This window comes from Mobula hypostoma, chromosome 19 (genome assembly GCF_963921235.1).
Source record: "Mobula hypostoma chromosome 19, sMobHyp1.1, whole genome shotgun sequence".
NCBI lineage: Eukaryota > Metazoa > Chordata > Chondrichthyes > Myliobatiformes > Myliobatidae > Mobula > Mobula hypostoma.
In genome coordinates this window covers 27,673,604-27,690,131 of record NC_086115.1, presented here as the reverse complement: position 1 = coordinate 27,690,131, position 16,528 = coordinate 27,673,604, and the positions used below count along the sequence as shown (strand labels likewise).

General features: G+C 44.2%; 1 protein-coding gene across 4 annotated transcripts in view; it reads left to right on the top strand.

The window, feature by feature from the left end:
• The window catches only part of LOC134358918 (protein bicaudal C homolog 1-like), a 355,666-nt gene that overhangs the window by 83,687 nt on the left and 255,451 nt on the right, over nucleotides 1-16,528 (top strand). For all 4 annotated transcript variants that reach the window (XM_063071587.1, XM_063071586.1, XM_063071590.1 and 1 more), the window contains exon 2: nucleotides 15,835-15,881. In XM_063071587.1, the coding sequence (XP_062927657.1) occupies nucleotides 15,835-15,881 (47 nt within the window). The remainder of the gene's footprint in view (nucleotides 1-15,834; nucleotides 15,882-16,528) is intronic.

Below are 16,528 nucleotides of genomic sequence, written 5' to 3'. Positions count from 1 at the left end.
TGTCTTACTGCTTATTTCTCCCCAACTATCAGTGCCAAAAACCATAAACACACAAAACTGATGTCACTTAAAAACTCAAATAACAGGAATTCTGCAGATGCTGGAAATTCAAGCAACACACATCAAAGTTGCTGGTGAACGCAGCAGGCCAGGCAGCATCTGTAGGAAGAGGTGCAGTCGACGTTTCAGGCCGAGACCCTTCATCAGGACTGCTGCGTTCACCAGAAACTTTGATGTGTGTCACTTAAAAACTGTTCATTCTAAGGATGTAGTATATAATGGCCACACAAGTACACGCGATTGGCGCTGGTTCAAAACTGTTTGGCAGCCGTCTCCTGTCCCAATTAAGTGTCATACTGTCTCAAATAAATGAAGGGAATTCTGGCTATTTTCTCGATTAGCCTTTGTTCTTTAAGAATTATCCCAAATGAGCGCCTGGCCTGATTAACCGATGGCCCAATTAAGCAGAATCACTGTGTTCAAATACAAATGCTTTCCGATTAACTGCAAGGAGCCTCCAAAGCCTTAACAAGAGCATGAAGTCATCAAGGTTGCTGGAGAGGTAGAATGAACATTGGAGTGAAGGACTTTTAAGAGCAGGAAGAAACAAGGGATCACAAATTCAGTGAGGAAGTAATGGGATAGTAAGGAGGGCAAGGCGTAAGGAGAGATTGAGTGTGGGAGGCAGCCATAGTAGAGAGAACAGAAGAAGGAGAGAGGATTCTGCTGAAGAGAAAGTCAAAAGCCGATATAAAGTGGAAAGCCAAGCAGAAAAGGATTTTGTTCAAATAGATGTACTTCATGGAAGAGTTTCAGGCTGCCAGTTTGGACCTTCACCCAAAACTGTTGGGCAATCAGGAATACTAATCTCAAACCACAGAACTCTTTTAAATTACTCAGCAGGACAGTCAACGTGTTGGGGAGAGAGACTGAGTGATCCTGCTGTGAGGACTCCTTCAGCGTTGCCTTGAGTGGTAGTTTTGAGGTGTTTTTTTTCCCTATACTTTAATGTCTTGAATGGGGCTTTAACGTGTAGTCGTGGTTGAATCATGCTGAGAAACATTGGAATTGTTTGTGCAGACACATGCTTGGCTGTGGCTTAGTAAATCTCTCATCATCGAAACAATATTGTGGGTTCAAATCTCACTCCTTGAGTGCAGGCAAAAAGATCCAGGCCAAGCAACACACACAAAATGCTGGAGGAACTTAGCAGGCCAGGCAGCATCTATGGAAAAGAGGAAACAGTTGACCTGACGAAGGGTCTCGGCCTGAAACGTCGACTGTACCTCTTCCTAGAGATGCTGCCTGATGTTTCAGGCCATGATCCTTCAGAACTTTGTGTTTATGCTTGGATTTCCTCTTGTTTGTGAAGATCCAGACTAAAACTCATATAGCTACAAAGTACTGCCTCATTATCAGAAGTGTCCTCTCCCTGTTGAAGTCCCATCCGTACGAGTGGATGCTTAGGAAAGTCCACGGCCACTCAGAGCAAGGTGTAACAGAATCTTCCTTACTGCGCTGAGAAAGGTGTGCCAGATCAAGCAGGTTCGATGCACCTTCAGCGATTTGTGTGACCAAGATGTTTGTCCACACCACAGCAGGTTCAGCACATTAGGTTCAAAGTTCAAAGTATATTTATTATCGAAGTACATATATGTCGCCATATACTAGTCTGAAATTCATTTTCTTGCAGGCAGTCACAGTAGAACAAAGAAATACAATAGAATCAATGAAATACTACGCACAGGCAAATTTTGACAAACCACGAATGTGTTAATACAAAAAAAATCAAATAATAAAAAAAGTAAGTAATACCGAGAACATGAGTTCTGGAGATCTTAAATGTGAGTCCGTAGGTTGTGGAATCAGTTCAGAGTTGAGGTGAGTGAAGTTATCTATGCTGGTTCAGGAGCCTGATAGTTGTAAGGTAATAACTGTTCCTGAACCTGGTGGTGTGGGACCCAAGGCTTCTGTATCTCCTACCCAATGACACCAGTGAATAAATGCATTCTGCAAGTGGAATGTAATGACTTAGTGATCCATACTGATACAAGTGTTGAAGCATTAATGTGGGCTACCCATGTACCCATCTTGGAAGTTTATTACTACTGTGATGACTTCTGCTCTGTCCGTGCAGTCACAACCACACCCTTTACAAACCAACCCTCACCACTTCACTGAACGTGTTTCCAGTAGAATTTAGTAGCAGGTCAATTGTTGCTCCGTACATGAATAGAACATAGTAGGTAGAATGCAGGCTGGACAGAGTGGAGTTGTCTACAACCAGGGCTCGCTGTCTCAGGATACAGAATAAGTCACTAGGGACTGAGATCAGCAAGTCCTTCACCCAGACGGTGATGAATCTCTGGAATTCTCTGCTCCTCATCGTCGTGGCTATCCCTCGTGGTCGAGGATGATGGTCTTTGTTCTGAAGAAGTGCCCCACAGAGTGAAGACTCCTGTGCGTGTATTTGTTTAACGTATGCTTGATGTTGCATTCCAAGAAGCACACGATACTTCACAAATCAACCAACTGATTCCAATGGCATGGAAACCACGACGATTGGAGCTGGTGGATTTGTTGCAGCCTTCATCCGCCTTCACAGCCGTTGAGTTTGAAGTAACTTCGTCTGCCTGTTCCACCGTTAAGGTCTTGGCTGGATTGTTCTTTGTCAGGGACCTCACCCTGGACCTTACTGCCATGGGTGACCCTACCAGGAGCATAGTTCCAGACGGCTTTGCTCTCGGGATCTCAGGACCACACAAGCTTCTCCACCACGACAAGGGGACAATCCACGGAGGAGAATTCTCTGCTACAGAAGTTGTTGAATATGTGTGAAGGAGCAGATGGTTAGATCTCTAGGCTTGTGGAGTGTGAATCGGTATCCGGTATGGAAGTGTTTTATCCAGGAAGTCTGCTCTTCGCTCTGATGTGTATTGGGCTCTGGGTCTGTGTTGCAACATTAACATAGCACACACAGCGTATGACTCGGAAGCGCATGTTGTGGACTCGTTGTTTGTTGTGACAATTTCCTTTGCCTGGTCACTTTTGTTTTTGCAGTTAAGTTCCACTGACTCTCAGTTAACATTTCAAAATGATGGTAAATTTCATTGGACCCTGGGCTACTTCTAAAAGCTTCACCATTTCTTTCTCTGAGGGAAGGCTAGGATTTACTTGTGTATTTTTTCAGTTTTGATTGTTTTCAAAGCAGCATTTTGACAATGTGGAAGTGTACTGTATTAAGCCATAAAGTTCTTTAAGATCTTAAGCTAGGAGAACACATTTTAAACCTAAAGATCCCATTGATTGTCATCGCCACAGTTCCTCAGTTCCTTTACTCTTCACAGACAACTGTTAAATTGATCTTTGTCTGCCTCAGCAATCTTCACTCTCAACTTCATGACTACGTGGGCAGTGGAATCCCATTTATTTGCTTTCAATATTTTTTGTTAATCTGATCACTTGAAGTGTTCAAAATAATTGAGTTCTTCATCAAGATTTGACATATACACAAGGTTACCTAGAAACAAACAGAAAATGTTGAATTTTTCAGTTCTTTCACTTCTCATACTCCACTTGAATTGAATCGCTTTAACAACCGTTAATTTGTTACCATAGAACACACAGCATAGTACAGACCTTTGGCCACAATGTTGTGCCAAGCTTTTAACTTTACTCTAAGATCAATCTCACACTTCCCTCCTATCTAGCCCTCTATTTTTCTATACCTATCTAAAGAGTTTTTTAAACGTCTCTCATGTATCTGCCTCTATTACCTTCCTTGGCAGGACGTTCCTCACACCCACCACTCAATTTATTGTATGTATCTGCACTACGACCCCAGTAATCTGCATCCAAGATTCTTTGTTGATCCAGTCACTTCATTAACTTAATTTGACCTTTTTTACATCACAATTTGCCATGTATTTCCAGGCACAAGTGCAAAAGGTCAAGTCCAGTCTAGAAATTTGGGAATTCTACACTGTCAGGTTCATTTTGCAGTGCTCTTTACTGCTCCTGTCATCTTGCCCCATTTTGATTTTTAAGTAGGAAAACAATTTCATTATTAACGAGATAAATAAATAGAGTTCCACTATGATCTGGAGATTTATGTCTTGTGGCTCCTGGGAGTGAGAAGCCTTGGAATAATTATTTTCTGACTGACTGTTGTGACACAATATCAAATCAAATCATCATATAAACCATACATAGATATAGCTGAACGTGACAGCATTCCTCTGGGGCCAAGGTGTAAAATATTCAAAATAGCAAGCAAATATACAAAAATAGTAAGTAACGTAATTCAAAATAGCAAGCAAAGAAGCGTGCACATTCGGGGGGAGAAATAGATATATAGCCCAAGACCCTGAGTGGCAATGTCTGGCAATCAATGGTACAGTCTCCCGGCAGTACACAGACACACACAGTCCAGCCTGTCGTTCCACCGCTTGAACACAGGGGGCAGCACTAACGGGAGAGCCTGGGTCCCAGCTAAGCTCGAACGCCACACTGTAAACACTTCCGTGTCTGTCACGTGGCCTGCGACAGCAGGCAAGCCCAAGGCTCGAGGCCTAGTTCTCGCTACAACAGAGGCTACGCAGCTCGAATATTGACTATCCCTCCACCAGACATTGGAACAGGCCAGCGGCAACTTTCATGATCACTGTTCAACAGAGTCTTGCGATCGCAAATGAGATGTCTGAGACAATCTTCCACAGTTATATGGCACCAAGTTTGATGCTTCCGAGTAGTGGGCAGCAACACGGTCTGCAGCCAGGTCAGTTCCCCTGTACACAAACCAGCTCCTTCAATATCCCGACTGGTCCCTTCGACACCCCGGCCAACTGCTTCTCCAATATCCTGACCAGTCCCTTCAACACCTTGTCCGGTTCTCCAACATAACGGCCGGCCCCTTCGACACCTCGGCCAGCTCTCTCTCGAATATCACAGCCGGCTCTGCTGCCTACACCAGTCCAGCTACTTCGATCAACAAGCAGCTCACTGACGGAGAAGCCCTACAGTACTCAACGCTCTTTGACTAGAATAGTCTGTGGATCATAAAAAAACTAATTTTACAAAGAGAAGATCACCTTTGGTTGGCCCCCCCCACAAGAACATTGGAGTCTAATTACTAGTAGCCCCATTTTGGTAAATTCTGTTGATTTTGTGATGGCAATGTTCTGAATACCAAGTACAGCTTCTCTTTTCTGAGGCGGTCACTTCCTGAAATGTTTATGTTGTGAATGTTACTTTGTGCTGAGATTTCCTAGTAGAAACTTCGCATGGAGTGGAATTGAGTGCTGTAAGTACAACAAGCTCTTTGAATGGCTTGATGTTGTGGAGGTTGTTGGTGAGGTGGTGGAAGGTGACAACAGCTGTAACTTGGCGGTGGAGTTATCTCCAAGCTGTGGCTTGAGGGGTGACTTCTGGTGGAACTGCTGCAGCTTCTTTCAAATACAACCACAATGGATTCTGCAGATGCTGGAAATTCAGACTAACACATTCAAAATGCTGCAGGAACTCAGCAGGTCAGGCAGCATCTATGGAGGAGAATAAACAGTTGATGTTTTGGACCAAGGCCCTTCATCGGGTCTGGAAAGGAAAGGGGAGGAAGCCAGTGGGGGGAGGAGGAGTAATGTAGCATTCTTTCGAATATTACATTGAGCTAGGGTCCCCTTTGCTGTTGGCCAGATCTAAAAATCCAGTGGCTCTGAGGTATCTTATATTGCGCTCGGTAAATGCAAGACCGATTTTTAGAATTGCCAGTACATTTAGTATAAAGTCTCTGTCATAGTTCTGTTGATACCACAGAGAGTGGTATCAGTGAAACTCTGACAGCGACTCTGCACAATCTTTTGTTTTGTGTACTTAATTTTTGTTTCTCCGATTTATTCTTCTGTAATTAGAATATATATGAGCTGGTGGTATTGAGCTGAAACTACCTGGCTCTTAGTCGCATTTTCCAGTGTAACATGCACAAAATGCTGGAGGCCAGGCAACATCTATGGAAAAGAGTATAGTCAACGTTTCGGGCTGAGACCCTTCATCTGGACTGGAAAGGAAAGGGAGAAATCAGAGTAAGGTGGGGGGAGGGGAGGAAGCATCTGCAGATTTTCTCATATTTTACAGTGTTTTATAGTGCTCTGAAGTTTGTTTTGGGTGGTTGAGATAATTTTGGGTTTATACCCCTCAGTCAATGTTCAGTGTTTGTCCTGGGACATTGTTATTCTGGGTATTTTCCCAGACCTGATTAAATTACAGTCTAGGATCCCCTGACAAAGTGTCCAAAATAGTCCAGCAAAGTACTTGTGCAATTCAACAGTATGATGCCTTCTTGTGGAATGAGCGCAGGCTTTAAAGACAGATGCAACAACTGTCTATGTTCATTGATCTTGCAGAAAGTGGGAATCATTGTCTCCAAATGGGATACTGAAGTTCAATTTAAACACAAATGTAGTCATTGGCGAACTCATTGGGAATCTGGCAAAACCCTAGGGAACTCTTTGAGAGCTGATTTGGTAAATTTCACTCTGAGTGCATGAGTGTGTATTTGTTTTCTTTAGGGACGTACAAACGTTTGTAGAAATGTTAGGAATAGGTTCCTGGACTGATTTAATCTCATTAAAGATATTGTGTGTGTGTGTGTGTGTGTGTGTGTGTGTGTGTGTGTGTGTGTGTGTATATGTGTGGTAGAGAGAGACTGTGTGTCACTGTGTGTGGGGGGGGTGGGGGGGAGAGAGAGACCGTGTGTCACTGTGTGTGGGGGGGGTGGGGGGTGGAGAGAGAGACTGTGTGTCAGTGTGTGTGGGGGGGGTGGGGGGGGGAGAGAGACCGTGTGTCACTGTGTGTGGGGGGGTGGGGGGTGGAGAGAGAGACTGTGTGTCAGTGTGTGTGTGTGTGTGTATGTGTGGTAGAGAGAGACTGTGTGTCAGTGTGTGTGGGGGGGGAGAGAGAGACCGTGTGTCACTGTGTGTGGGGGGGGTGGGGGGGAGAGAGAGACCGTGTGTCAGTGTGTGTGGGGGGGGTGGGGGTGGAGAGAGAGACTGTGTGTCACTGTGTGTGGGGGGGGTGGGGGGTGGAGAGAGAGACCGTGTGTCAGTGTGTGTGTGGGGGGGTGGGGGGTGGAGAGAGAGACCGTGTGTCACTGTGTGTGGGGGGGGTGGGGGGTGGAGAGAGAGAGACCGTGTGTCACTGTGTGTGGGGGGGTGGGGGGTGGAGAGAGAGACTGTGTGTCAGTGTGTGTGGGGGGGGTGGGGGGTGGAGAGAGACCGTGTGTCACTGTGTGTGGGGGGGGTGGGGGGTGGAGAGAGAGACTGTGTGTCGGTGTGTGTGGGGGGGGTGGGGGGTGGAGAGAGAGACTGTGTGTCAGTGTGTGTGGGGGGGGTGGGGGGTGGAGAGAGAGACTGTGTGTCAGTGTGTGTGGGGGGGTGGGGGGTGGAGAGAGAGACTGTGTGTCAGTGTGTGTGGGGGGTGGAGAGAGAGACTGTGTGTCACTGTGTGTGGGGGGGGGTGGGGGGTGGAGAGAGAGACTGTGTGTCACTGTGTGGGGGGGGTGGGGGGTGGAGAGAGAGACTGTGTGTCACTGTGTGGGGGGGTGGGGGGTGGAGAGAGAGACTGTGTGTCAGTGTGTGTGGGGGGTGGAGAGAGAGACTGTGTGTCACTGTGTGGGGGGGGTGGGGGGTGGAGAGAGAGACTGTGTGTCACTGTGTGTGTGTGTGTGTGGCACTTTGGTTTTGAGCCATATTTTTAGATTCAAGTCTGACCGCAGTGCCTGGATACAGCATACAATATGTCAAGTTAATTAGAAAATGCACAAGTACACTAATGCACAGATGAAAAAAGTACTAATTTTCAGCAATACCACAGTCACATAACATCAGAAACACAACATCTACACAAAGCAATTAAACAGAAACAACAGAAGAAACGCAGCAGTAGAATGCGGTCTGCTTTGGGGTCAGAGGACTGAGTATGTGGGTGGGTGAGAGGGAGGAACTGAGATTTGTGTTGCTTGTGTTCTCTGTTGATCTGCCGAGCATCGTGGGTGCGCTATGTTGGCGCCGGCCGAAATGTACGGGGACACTTGCAGGCTGTCCCAGCACACCCTCTGCTGTGTCGGTTGTTAGCAGAAATGATGAATTTTGGGGCATATTTCAATGTGCATAAATAAACTTGAGCTTTGAACAAAACTGTGGGCGGCATGGTAGCGTAATGCTATTTGTGTCCAGTGCCACTGCTGTCTGTAAGGAGTTTGTGCGTTCTCCCCGTGACCGTGGGGGTTTCCCCTGGGTGCTCTGGCCTCCGCTCACATTCCAAACACCTACAAGTTGATTGGTGACATGTTAGACCAATAGGGCCCGCTACCGTGCTGTGTTGCTGAACAAAATGAAAATGATGCCCATTGCAGAGTAAACTCGTCAAAGTGGTTAGAATGTTGTTATACTGAGGCCGTGATTCGGGTTATGAAGTTTGGTTCAAGAACTGGAGCAGCTGTTCTTGGATCTGCTGGTGTGGGACTTCAGGCTCCTGTGCTTTCTGCCTGATGGTTGCTGTGAGAAGATGGCATGGCCTGGATAGTGGGCACCTTTGATAGATGCTGCCATCTTGAGGCAGTGCCTCCTGTCGCTAGCGGGAGGGACATGCCTGTAGTATGAACTAGGTCGAGTATTTCATGTCTCTCAAGTGAGATGTTATAAAAAAAATTAGCTTAAGGGTTAAACTTTGCCTTTATTTGTCACATGTACATTGAAACATGCAGTGAACTTGGTTGTTTGCATCAAATCAAATCAGTGAGATTGTGCAGGCGGCAGCCCGCAAGAGATGCCATTCTTCACAGTCCCCACAAGTCACTAACCCTAAACATGATCTTTGGACTGTGGGAGGAAACCAGAGCACTTGGAGGAAACCCACGTGGCCATAGGGAGAACGTACAAACTCCTTACAGACGGTGACAGAAATCGAACCACGATCTTGCAGCTGGCATAGTAAAAGCATTGCGCTAACCGATATGCTATTTAAAAACTCATTAATGTTTGTTTTCTATTTGTGGATGTTGTGTTTCTGTTTTGTTCCCGTGATGCTGCTGCAAGCAAGTTTTTCGTCGTGCTCAACACGTGCTGGAGATTCTGTGGTCAGATTTGAATCTAAAATCATAGTTCAAGCAAATTAGAGTCGATCTGCACTTCTGGTGGATATGGGAGGGAGCAGTCACCAGTACCTGGGCTAATATCTCCGGTCCCATTCTGCCCTCTGGTGCTGAGTGTGTAGAGTTTGCTCATTCATACCATGACTGCATGCAATTTTTCTGGGTGCTCAGAACCTTCCATGTTTCAAAGACTAGGTGGTTGAAAGGTGACTTGGCTACTATAAGCTGCCCCCGGAGTGGTAGAAGAATTGCTGGGGAGAAGGATTTACTTACTTAAGCCCATCAGCCTTGCTGAGGCATAGTCCACTGACGGCAGTTCACCACAGCCGGCTCTCCTGGGCCAGTCTTCCAAGTTGTCCCCAGGAGTAGCCCATCTTCTTGGTGTGTCCTTCCTCTCACAGGGACGAGGTCTTTGGAGCCTCTGTAGCTCGAGGTTGTTAATGGAATGGGGTTGCAAGGTTGTTAATGCCCAACCTTCCTCCGTTCGCAGCCGGACTTGGGACCGTCCGTGGCGAAGTTCAGTGGGGAGAGGGAGAGAGGAGTTTATTGGCATGTGAGAGAGAATCAGATCCAAACACTCCTATTATGTTAGAAACTCATTGGACTTAATGACTTCCTTCTGGGTCAAAAAGTATGAAAAAAGAATTCTTGAGTAAATGTGCATCAGTCATAATGGCATTGGCATTAATTCTCTCAAGTCATCTAGTGAGGGAGAAAGTATTACTGATTCACAGTTGTAAGGCTTTAGAATACATTATCTTAACTCAGTTTTAAAATTTTAGTTCTTCAATTCCCCTCCATTATCTCCCCTTCCACTTAATCCTGTAACCTTCTCCCAGCTATAAACTTCCCAGATCACTGTGTTCATCCATTCTAGATCATTTGCTTGACTGCTGTTTTAATTACTCAACTTTGGGTCAGGTCAGAGCCCTCTGCTCTGGAGTTACTTCCCTTTGCCTGCTCTTCCTTTAAGGCACTCATTAAAAATCTACTTTTGACCAAGTTTTAGGTCATGTGGTCCTGTATTTCCTCCTCTGGCAGGGTATCAGAGTTTGAAGGTGTTTCTGTGAAGCCGCCTGGGAGGAGTGATATTTGGTGATTGGTTTGGATTCGCAGTGGAAGAGCTGAGTTTCACCATGCAGTACATACGTAAATGCTCATTATGTGTGTAGTGGTTTGCACTCTGAACTCCCAGGGTTTGTCATTACGGCCTTGCCGACCCTTTTATTCTGTTGTCTGGTGCACGAAGTCTAATGTGAGTCCTTCCAAGGTGATAGGACTGTCAGGAGGCTGTCAGCTTTTTAATCACCCAAGCATAGAATGTTCAAAGACAAAGTAAGTTGTGACATTAAAGAGTAGGTCAGGCATATTTTCTATCGGAGTAGTTCAATCAAACATGCATATCAGTGTCTGGTAACACCAATCTTCACAAGATTCTCTTTAACTAAAGATAATTCTAGAAACATTTCTCTACTCTGACCTCTTTGCTAAGCAAGTGACCAGTTACCTCCTTTTCTGTCTTAGCAATTAATTCACTTGGCCCCAGTCTTTTCTTTTTGAGAGGTGGTCAACCATCAGGCATAGAGTTCAGGTGAAATCCAGTGGGTTTTAACAGAACACAGAACATTACTACACAGGCTCGTCGGCTCATGATGTTGTGCCAATCTCTTAATCTACTCTACAAACCCTTTCCTCCTACATAGTTCTCCAATTTTCTATGACCTATGTGCCTCTCTAAGAGATTATTAAATTGATTGACTTCTTTGAGGATGTGACAAAGCACATTGATGAAGGCAGAGCTGTGGAGTTGTATATGGATTTTAGTAAGGCATTTGATAATGTTCCTTATTGTAGGCTCACTCAGAAAGTGGGATCTAAGGAAACCTGCTGTTTTTTAAACTAACCGGGGACTTTTTCCCAGGGCAGATATAGCTGATACGAGAGTGATTGGAGGAAAGTACAGGGAGGATGTCAGAGATATTTTTAACACACACGGTGGATGCGTAGAACGCCCTGCCAGGCGTGGTGGTAGAGGCAAATGGAGTAAGGCTTTTGCAAACAATTCTTATGTTAAAGGTCTAAGAATGTTATAATGCAAAGTGTTTCTGAACATCACCACGGGAGGCTGACGAGGGCTGATTACTATTATATGTGGTAGGCTTTCGATTCTCACTATTTCTTTGACTTACAGAAATTAACTGGTTCAATTCAACTTTGTTTGCAAGGGACAACGTTGAGTTCTCTGTTTGACTTCATGCCTTCATTTCTTTCTGAGGGCTGCTGGAGGATTCTTTAGCTCCTCAGAAGGGCTGAGTTTCCTTTAATTTACTTTAGAATGGGATGGAGGATATTCATGTTGTGATAGACAAGATATTGCAATTGTGTGGGAGGGCTGTAGCATAGAATGTCTTTTCCTGTTTGTGTGTTTCAATTCAAAACCAGTGGAAACATTCAGCATTGCTGATATGTCAAGCCATCTGGTCTGATGTTTACCTTGGGGAATATGTTGCATATTAAACAAAATGTTGAGTTGAGCTCAGATGAATAGATATTTGATCCAAGTGTAGAATTCCATTCTAGCAGATCACTTCCTATTCATTCCCATATCATAACATTCCTCAGCTAAGCACAATCTGCTGTCCAGTTATTTATGTATGGTTCAGATTTCTCAGACTTATGTTCTTAACGTTGTTACTACTTACATAAGGCTCTGTATGCACCTCACCTCATATTTGCTGTTGCTGTTAAATTTTTCACAGTTCTCCATGGTTCCAAGCTAACACAGCTCTGCCAGTAGCCTGGGTCCTTGCTGATTGTGTCACCTGATATAGTGAGTGTTGAACTGGTGCTGTGGAGCGTAAAAGCCAGGACAGAACTGATGGAATCTCAGACAGGCTGCTGATGAAACAGGTTAAGAAATTGTCGGAGTTGCAGGAGACAAAGCGATGGGAAGGCTCTTCACCCTCCCCTCTCTTTCTCCCTTCTCTCTCTCCCCCTCTTTTTCTCTGTCCCATCCCTTCCCTTTATTAACAATTAATACAGCACATTTAACTTGACAAGATAGCGCAAGAGAGCCTTGGCAATATTATCACGCCAAGATAAGGGAACACGAGGACAGGTCAATAACAGCGTAACAAGGGAGTTTCTGAAGGAGAGGAGGGAAAAGTCAGAGTGCGAACTCTGTTTCTCCTTCCACGGATGCAACTTGATCTGCTGAGTGTTTCCACTATTTTCTCTCCCAATTTCAGGTTCCCTGCAGCTGCCTTTTTAGGTACCTTTTCAGGTACTCCATCATAACTGATTTTTGGACTACAAAGGGATATTAACAGATTGCACTTGTGGGCAGACTGTGTCAAATCAATTTTATTGTATACAATTGTGAGGTCTGAATAGTTTTCCTAAACAGCAAACAGTTCAAGTAGCTACTGGGTCTATAAAGCTGCATCATAAAATTGCCCTGGCTGAGAACAGGAAATAATCAAGGACTAAGGCATATTGATTGCATTGATTGTCAGTATTTAGTATAGTTTTTCATAAATTCCATTGTATTTCTCTATTTTCCTATAAATGCCTGCAAGAAAATGGATCTCAAAGTAATATATTGTGACATAAGTATTTTGATAATAAATTTAATTTGACTATGAGCTAATAGTGTTCTTTGTATCTGGAGGACTGAAGTATAAAGTGTTCTATAATGCCTAGCTATCGAAAGTCCACAAGACACCTGGATTTCTGTGCACCATCCTTGTTCTGCACCCCAGGAAGGATGTATTAATCTCAGAGGGAATGTAGTGAAGAATTTGCCAGAATGCTATTGTCTTCCCAGGATTAAATAACAAAGATTACACAAATTATAGTTCAATTCCCCAGATTTAAAAGATATATTTCATTTGAGTTTTCTTGGTATAAATCCCAAATTCATTGGCTGTTGAATAGATGTTACAAACCATTTGCAACTGTCTGATGCTTTAACCTGGTATGGAAATAACATTGTGCAGGTCAATTTGGGATTCACTGATTAATGTGCATATCGTGAATCCAATGCACGGTCCAGAGAATTCAGTAGCACTGGTAGGTAAGTTCTGGCACTGCTCATGGACACGAGGAGCCCAAACATTTATAGAACATAGAACAGTACAGTGCAGAGGAAGTCCTCCAGCTCATTATGATGCCAGGCCAAGCTAATCCTATTTGCCTGCAGATGGTCTACAGCACTCCAATTCCTCCCAGTACATGTGTCTGTCTCAAAGCCTCTTGAACATTGCTATTACATCAGCTCCCTGGCAGCAGATTCTGGACACCTACCACACTCTGTATCAGAGAACAAAATGTTGGCATACACATCTCCTTTAAGCTTCCCCTCTCCACTCATCTTAATCTCATTTCCTCTAGTGGTTTGACAGATCTAGTCTGGGACAAAGGATTCTTGCCGTCTCCTGTATCTAGACCTCTTAGAATTTTATAAACTTCTATCATTTTGCCCGTCACACTCCAGAGAAAACAATTCAAGTTTGTCCAACCTCTCTTCATAGCTACTTCAGGAACAGGCTTGTAGGCCTCTTCAGCACCTTTTCCAAAGCCTCCATTATCTTCCTTTAGGAATAGCGACCAGAACTGCACACAGTAGTCGAAATGTGGCCTGGCCAAACTTTTACACAGCCGCAGCATGTCTTCCCGACTTGCTCTGATCAATGAAGGCAGGCATACTGAACACCACCCTATCTACTTGTGTTGTCACTTTCAGTGAGCTATGGACCTGCACCCCAAGGTCATTCTGTATATCAGTGCTGTTAAAGGTCCTGTCATTTACCATGTGCTTACCTGTTACATCTCAAGTTACACCACCTCACAGTGCCCGCGTTAAACTCCATCTGCCTTTTCTCTGCCTGTGTGGAGAATTGATCTATTGGCTGCTGTATTCTTTACTATCCACAACTCTTGCTCCACATCTGCAAACTTACTAATCAATCTACCTATGTCCCTTTGTCCAAATCATTAATGTATATCACAAAGAACAGCGGCCCCTGCAGACTAACACTGGTCACGTACCCCTACACCACTAACCTCTGCCTCCTGTGCCCAGTTAGCTTGGGCATGATGAGTCTTGGCCCAAAACGTCAACCGTTTATTCCTCTCCATTGATGATGCCTCACCTGTTGAGTTCCTCCAGCATTTTGTGTGTGTTACTCTGGACTTCTGCATCCATGGAATCGCTTGTTCATAATTTTTCACTGGGCTTGCCAATGCATAGTGGATCCCATGTGATTTAAACTCCTGGGTCAGCCAACCCTGAGAGACTTTGTTGAATGCACCAGAGTGCAAGAAATGTAATATGACAGTGTGATCACACTGACAAATTCTCAACTTTATTATGTATTCAGGTAGCTATTTTGGCTTGGTTAGAAACAGACAGCAAGAGGTTTTTAGTAATTGTTCCTCTCCCTCTTTTTTCATTCCCCACTCTGGCTCCTTTCTTATCTCTTCTCATCTCCTCACTTGCCTCTCCTCCTCCTCTTTTTCCAACTCCCCTGTCCTATCATATTCTTTCTTCTCCAGCTCCTTTAACCTTTTCTACCTATTACCTCCCAGCCTTACTTCATCACCCTTCCCCGACCCACCTGACTTTACCTATCATCTTCTAGCTTGTCCTCCTCCCCCCACACCTCCTTATTCTGGCTTCTTCCCCCATCCCTTCCAGTCATGATGAAAGGGCTTGCCCCAAAACATTGGCAATTTATTCATTGCCATAGATGCTGCCTGACCCACTGAGTTCCTCTAGCATTTTGTATGAGTTAAAAAAGGTTTTTGGGATCTTCTGGTGGGCCAGTGAGTGCATGGCTTTGGTTCTGGGTCAGGAATTCTTTGGGCTGCATAAGGTGAGTACTCGGATTTAGCAGGATGCAGGTAGGGTTGGTGAGTTGGGGGTGCACTGGGTGTTGGCTTGCAGAGCAGGTTATATCTAGGTTGGGATAATTGTTAGAGGATAGAACATTAGAGCACAGTACAGGCCCTTCAGCCCATGATGTTCTGCCACCTTTTAATGTAACCCTCCCCTCCTACATAGCCCTCTATTTTTCTATCATCCATGCGCCTGTCTAAGAGTTTCTTAAATGCCCATAATGTATCTGCCTCTATCACCAGCCCAAGCATCTACAACTCGGTGTGAGGGAGAAAAAACCTCTGACATCCCCCTGTAGTTTCCATCAAACACATTAAAGTTATGCCCCCATATTCGTCGCTTCTGCCTTGGGGGAAAAAGTCTCTGGCTGTCCACTCAACCTATGCTTCTTATCATCCTGTACACCTGTATCAGGTCACCTCTCATCCTGCTTTGCTCCAGAGGGAAATGCCCCAGCTCACTCAAGCTATCCTCAGACATTCTTGTCTACCAATTGGGAAAGTGGGCTGGAAATGCATGGGGAGGACGGAATTTATCTGGCTGGTAGACTACTACATAATGTGCAAATTGGACTCTGAATCTACAGGGGGAGCAGTAATCTTTGAGCATTCTGGTTTTCATAGAAATTACCATTTCTTTGCAGTGCACTTGACCAGGACACCTTTTCAATTTATAGACTTAAACTGTGCTTAAAAATTAAAGTCGGGTTAAATATCTGCAGCATTCCTGACTATATCTTTGATTGGAATTTATGATAACATATGTTTGACCCTGAGCATTTATTTTACAGCTGCCGCAGAAGGAAAAGGAAAAAGTGGGGAAGACTTCTTTCAGAAGGTACGGTACCGTGGTTCAATATTCAACACTGAATGTTTAGTAGTGGTATTAGTGCTGACTATGAGTAGTTTATCTGTGAATATGGTTGGGTGGTTGAGCCATATACTCAGTACTATTTATAATTTAATGAGATCTAAAGTGATACTAGCTGTTAGATCTGACCCTAGCATCACTTTATGTAAATACATTCAGTCAATCAGTCTATGTACAGTGTATAAACTAAATGTGTGTGTGTGTGTGTGTATATATATATATATATACACACACACACACACAGTCTTGTACATTGTATTTTATAGGGTTATTTTTATATTTATTGTTTTATTGTTTTTTTTTTGTTGTGTTCTTTTTATGCTGCCTTGGATCCCAAGTAACAATTATTTCATTCTCCTACACTAGTCTACTGAAGAATGACGATAAAAAAATCTTGAATCTATATATGCTGCTAAAGGACAGTGTAAAAGTATTTCTTTCCATTCATATATAGAACGTTCTTTATCATTATATCAGTCATGAAGTTGTCAGCGATCAGCTTAATCTTTTCTATTGGGATAGCCAAATGAATAGACTATGTACCTGTTTCCAATTTTCCAATTGCGGGAAGTAATGTTGACTCATTTTTGCACACGTTGACTTCTATCAGCAGT